This window comes from Nanorana parkeri, unplaced genomic scaffold, assembly GCF_000935625.1.
Source record: "Nanorana parkeri isolate BGI_ZX_2015 unplaced genomic scaffold, ASM93562v1 scaffold562, whole genome shotgun sequence".
NCBI classification, from domain to species: Eukaryota; Metazoa; Chordata; class Amphibia; order Anura; family Dicroglossidae; genus Nanorana; species Nanorana parkeri.
In genome coordinates, this window is record NW_017306830.1 from 963,679 (window position 1) to 968,843 (window position 5,165).

Here is a 5,165-nt window from a genome sequence, read left to right on the forward strand (position 1 = left end):
CCCTTACATTGGTGGTCAGTGGGAAGAATGTCCCACACATTAGTGGTCAGTGGGAAGAATGTCCCATACATTGGTGGTCAGTGGGAAGAATGTCCCTTACATTGCTGATCAGTGGGAAGAATACCCCTATTACAAGTAGCTAAAGAGATCATTCTTGTCTAGGAGGTAGAAATTACTCAAGGGACCTCCAGCACCCTCTGGAGGAACCCTGGATGATATAAACTGTTCTAAAATTGTCTGGAGTTGGACTTTAATCCCAGTCCAGCATGTTCTGAAGGACGTGACAATCTAACCATATATTCCATCGTTAGACGTCTCGCTGACAATCATGGTGGACATCAGCTTGCCTGGGACCTGATCTTCCTCCTCATTCAGATTACAGGTGTCCGTGGTACACATGCAGCAAATCTTTCTTCCTCTTTCCCCACTTAAGGAGAACAATTGCATGCCGCACAGAGTTTGCAGGATATCCATCACTTCCAGTGATTGGGGGTTCTCATTAGGCATCTCTACATGGGTGATGCTTGCTTAGTGAAGGTCCATGTACAGGCCCACTAATGTCTTTACTTTCTCTCCATTGTTTTCTTGAAATGTTCTTTTGCCATTCCTTATTGACACAAGAGCACAAGTTAAATAAAGATCTCCTGGCTTACAATACGGCCGTCATGGCTCCCGGCACAGAGTCCACAGCAGCAGCTTCCTGGGTACAGTTCAGGCCTCGGGACATCCTAGCTTTTCCAGCTTTTCAGCTTCCACCTGACAATGGCAGGAAGAGGGAGCCGATCAACCAAGTCTGTTTGTGTCAAATTACGAGCAAGAGTGCTGAGACATCGCTCCTCCAGAGTGGGCAAGCTGCAGCAACGCAATCCCAGTGCCAACTCGGTTCCTGGGCTGGTAGAAGAGACCATCGGATATATGGGGTGCTGGACCTGGGAAATAACAGTTTTGGTAAAAGCAATGTATAGACATACACTATAATGCCAAAAGCACTTACACCTGACCATCACACCTTCCCTACATGGCTAAAAGTATGCGGACCTCCCTCCAAATGGTTCCGTTCAGGTGGTTTTAGTGGAGAGTACTGTTGGTGCTACAACACACAGACATTATAGACAATTGTGCGCTTCCAACCTTGTAGTAAGTTTGTTGAAAGCCCCTTTTCTGTTTTAGCATGACTGTGCCACTGTGCACAACCCAGGTCCACAAAGACAGCATTTGAGGAGTTTAATGTGGAGGCACTTGAGTGGCCTGCACAGAACCCCGACCTCAACACTAATAAACACCTTATAGGAATGCAGATTGGAAGCCAGGTCTTCTCATACAACATCAGTACCTGACCTCACAAATGTTCTTATAGCGGAAAGGGCACAAATCCCACAGGCACACTCCCAAATCTTGTGAAAAGCCTTCACGGTGGGAGGGGGGGGGCGGTTCCTTTAGGGCTGTTATAGCCACAAGGGGGACCAACTCCATATTTGTACCCATGGTTTTGGAATAGGATGTCCAACAAGCTCATATAGGTGTCAACAACCTTTTGTTCACGTGTTGTATGTGTCTATTTACTGAGTTTTCTTTTGTTTGACGCCAAACAGGAAACCACTGTAAACATGTCCAAGTGAGTAACATCCAGTTGACTTTAAGCATCACACAATGGCTGGTAAGGAACACCATCCGTAACTTGTATGACATCTAGGGATATGTCTATGGTACCATTCATATCATGGAGGAAGTATAATCTACCGTAAGAACACATTTTACTTAGCCCATTAGAAGTTTGTTCCCACATCATCCCTATTACCTCATCCAGATCACTGGTACCTAGTAGACATGTGCAATTCACTTCATTCCAAATCAAAATTCGGAATAATTTTCTGACATTCGGACACATCCGAATTTCCCAATCCCAATGCATCCGAATATGAATTTCTGTTTCCAAATTTCTGATCCCGTCCGAATTTTGTTAAAAAATGAAACTGAATCGGACATGTGACTTTTCTGGCCAATCAGATGTGTTTTTCGGTCATCCGAATTGGTCAGAACACGAATTTTGCGTTACTGCAACATGGGAGCCATATACTATTCAGTATATACATATAATACTAAAGCTGAGGCTCCCAGACCCGAATGGCATTCAGGATCTGAATTTCCGAATTGCATTCGGGAGCTCCCAAATGCCATTCGGGTCAGAAAGCCTCAGCTTCAATATGGCTCCCAGACCTGTATTGCTTTCTGGAGCTCCCGAATGATATTCGGAAACTCCGATCCCCAATGCCATTCAGGTCTAGGATCCGCCGCTTTAGTATTGTACATACTGTATATGGTTTTCGGTGGTATTCATAACGAACATTCATAAACTCATCCAAAACTAACGAAACCCCAACCGAATTGAATTTCCGATCTGAATCCTGAAATAACAAAATATCCAAACCACATTTCTCCGCAGCTTACATGTCTAGTACCTAGAGGGCAACTATTGATGGGCACATTTGTCATCGGCTTTTTTTTCACCTTCGTGCAACTGACAAACTTATCGCCACCGATGGGGAACAACTGAAGATTGGGGAAAAGTTTAAAATCCTTATCTGCATACTTGCTCTGGGTCAGTGAACACACATATTGAAGCCATGACAACCAGGAAGCTATTATTTTCAGGAGAGGTCACCTGTAGTGGCCTTCATATATATTGGACAGGTTTCTCCTAAAGAGATGATATGTCTTCCAGGATACAGGAAAGGAAGTTTGCATTCCATGAGGAGTATCTTCATCACTTGCTTATGCTAAATTATTTACATGCTCTCCGGTTTCCACTCATGATGGTTGGTCACATACCAGTGGGGGTTAGACCATTTATGTGCCATCTTATTGATTGCTCATGTAACAAGCCCTTTATAGACTGGATATCCTATGTGCCATACGCTTCAGTTGGCAGCTGTGCCAAGAAACATGAACACAAAGAAGAACACCGGCATGGGCCAGGGACTTTTATCACTTTGGTGCCATGTAAGCTTTCTGTTGCTTAGCAGTTAAGTCTTTCTATTTCTTGTTGTGCCTGCTTTTCATGTGACCGTACCTTGTGTAGCCCTGTGAAGGCCACTCCCAGACTCTGTCTGTCCCTGTAAAAAGTCAGCGTCCCTTCCTCCATGTTCAGGTGTACACCAATAATGGTGCCTTCTTCATAGAATGGTTCTGTGTACTGCTTGCTGATGCCATTGTGCCACACGGTGCCCTTATAGGACAAGCCCCAGCTCTCTGAGTCCACGCCTGAAGAAAGACACGCTTCAGATTAGACCAATGCACACGTGTAGAAACAAAAGGCACAATCAGATCTTCACACTTCTCTGTGATTGGTTTGATGGCAGCAGAACATAAATGGTGAGCATATAATCCCGAAGCCCAGGCTGGTGGTATGGTCACTTGCGTGTGCTAGAAGAGCTGCTGTGAGCTCCGGAAGACAGTCCAAGTTTAAAGGGCAACTGAAGCCCAAACTTTTTTTTTAGTTTTGGATGGAGTGGAGAGGGATTGGAACACTTGTCAGGTTTTTATTGCTGTCTGTGTCCCTGTTAGGGAGATTCACCCTCTCTATTTGTCCTGGTGACCGGTAGAAGTGCCAGAAAATCACACATTTTGGGTTGTCCTCAGAATAGGAATAGATGGGAAATCTTCCACTGGGGTTCTGGTGACCCCCGGGGATTTCTTCTCACTTCCTATTTTGACTATTGGATGGGAAGTGATGGGAAATCTCTCCAATTGGACACAGATGGAAATAAAGCTAACAGGGGTTATAAACCTCCCCCAGAGTGGCCATGTGGCTAGACTAACCAATGACTACTCATCATTGCAACCAATGTGAAACTCTTCTTTCTTCCTGGATGCTGTCACAGAAGAAAATGGCACAGAAGACTTTCTCAATGGTCAGCTCAGTCACATGGCTATGTTAACCAATGACCAATCATCATTGCGACCAATGAAAATCTCTTGTTTCTTCCGGGATGCTGCCCAGAAATTAAAAAATGATCAGATGAGATTCTCATTGGTCAGTTTGGTCACATGGCCATGCTGACCAATGGTCGCTCGCCATTGTGAGCATTATGTTGCTACACAGCCTCCAAGGCTGCTCAGTAATGCTTTAAAGTGCCTAGACCAATACACAGACTAGTGTGGGGGGTGGGAGATGGGGTTTATGAAAGCTAAGCGCAGCAGGGACCAGGGATGGGGGAGGATGCTGTCAATTCACTTTTTTTTGTAAAAGGTGAACTTATCCTTTAAGTGGAATTGCTAATAAAATGAAGAATGTTGAAGACCCTTTTTCCCTCCAACACATATTATCAAGACTGCAGACCTCAAAGGAAAGTGCCATCTGCAGCTTCTAGTAGCCCAGTGCAGTTGGCTCGCACTCAGCTAGCTGACCCCCCAGAATGCTTCATAGACTTCTATAGGCTGTATGTACAATAGTCTGAGTTGATATCAACTAGGCCACCATTGTTGGACTGCTAGAACATGCATCCAGTGCTCACCATCATTCTTTAGTGTAAGGCAGTGTGAAGGGCTGGGGGTTAGTATTTAGCCTATGAGTCAGAAAAGTGAAAGATTCACCCGAGAAATAACTCACCTAAAAGGTTGACATATTGGAAGCTCCCGGCATGCAGTGCTGCTCTGCCAGTCCCAACACCAACCATGACGGAGAGTCCAGAGGGCGGCTCCAGGAACTCCACCTCCCAGTAATGTTCACCTTGTAGGAAGCCTGTAAGAGGAAATCAGTCATAGAAAGGACAGCCAATAATAAACCACAAACCAGAAGCGTTAAAGACCAACATACAATAATCAGGTTTGGGTTGAAAATATATATCCTCCAATGGCAAGATCCTTAAAGCAGGTTGTGTCTCTGCTCCTCCCACCTCTCTATAAGACCCAATATTATCTACACGGGAGATTTCTAGTGGTCAATTGCACTAATAAATGACTGGCAAATAATAAATAGGAGTAGCAATGGAACAAATGGTCCCCTATGGTGTAAACTACACAAATGGCATTCAGTATCAAGTAATCTTGAATGATTGCGCAATGCTTCGGTCATGTTCAATTGGTCACTACTACAAGATTTTAGTTTAGCTCATGGTTCCCCCTTCACATTGAAGTGTCCCCTTCAAATCAAGATCCCCCCCCCC

General features: G+C 44.7%; 1 protein-coding gene across 1 annotated transcript in view; it reads right to left on the bottom strand.

The window, feature by feature from the left end:
• Positions 1 to 543: 543 nt before the first annotated feature.
• Positions 544 to 5,165, bottom strand: part of LOC108791604 (SPRY domain-containing SOCS box protein 3-like) — a 7,841-nt gene continuing 3,219 nt past the window's right edge. Inside the window, exons 3-5 of the mRNA XM_018562140.1 lie at positions 4,610 to 4,741; positions 3,071 to 3,261; positions 544 to 929 (exon numbers count right to left, since the gene is read on the bottom strand). Of these exons, the coding sequence (XP_018417642.1) occupies positions 729 to 929; positions 3,071 to 3,261; positions 4,610 to 4,741 (524 nt within the window). The 3' untranslated portion in view covers positions 544 to 728. The remainder of the gene's footprint in view (positions 930 to 3,070; positions 3,262 to 4,609; positions 4,742 to 5,165) is intronic.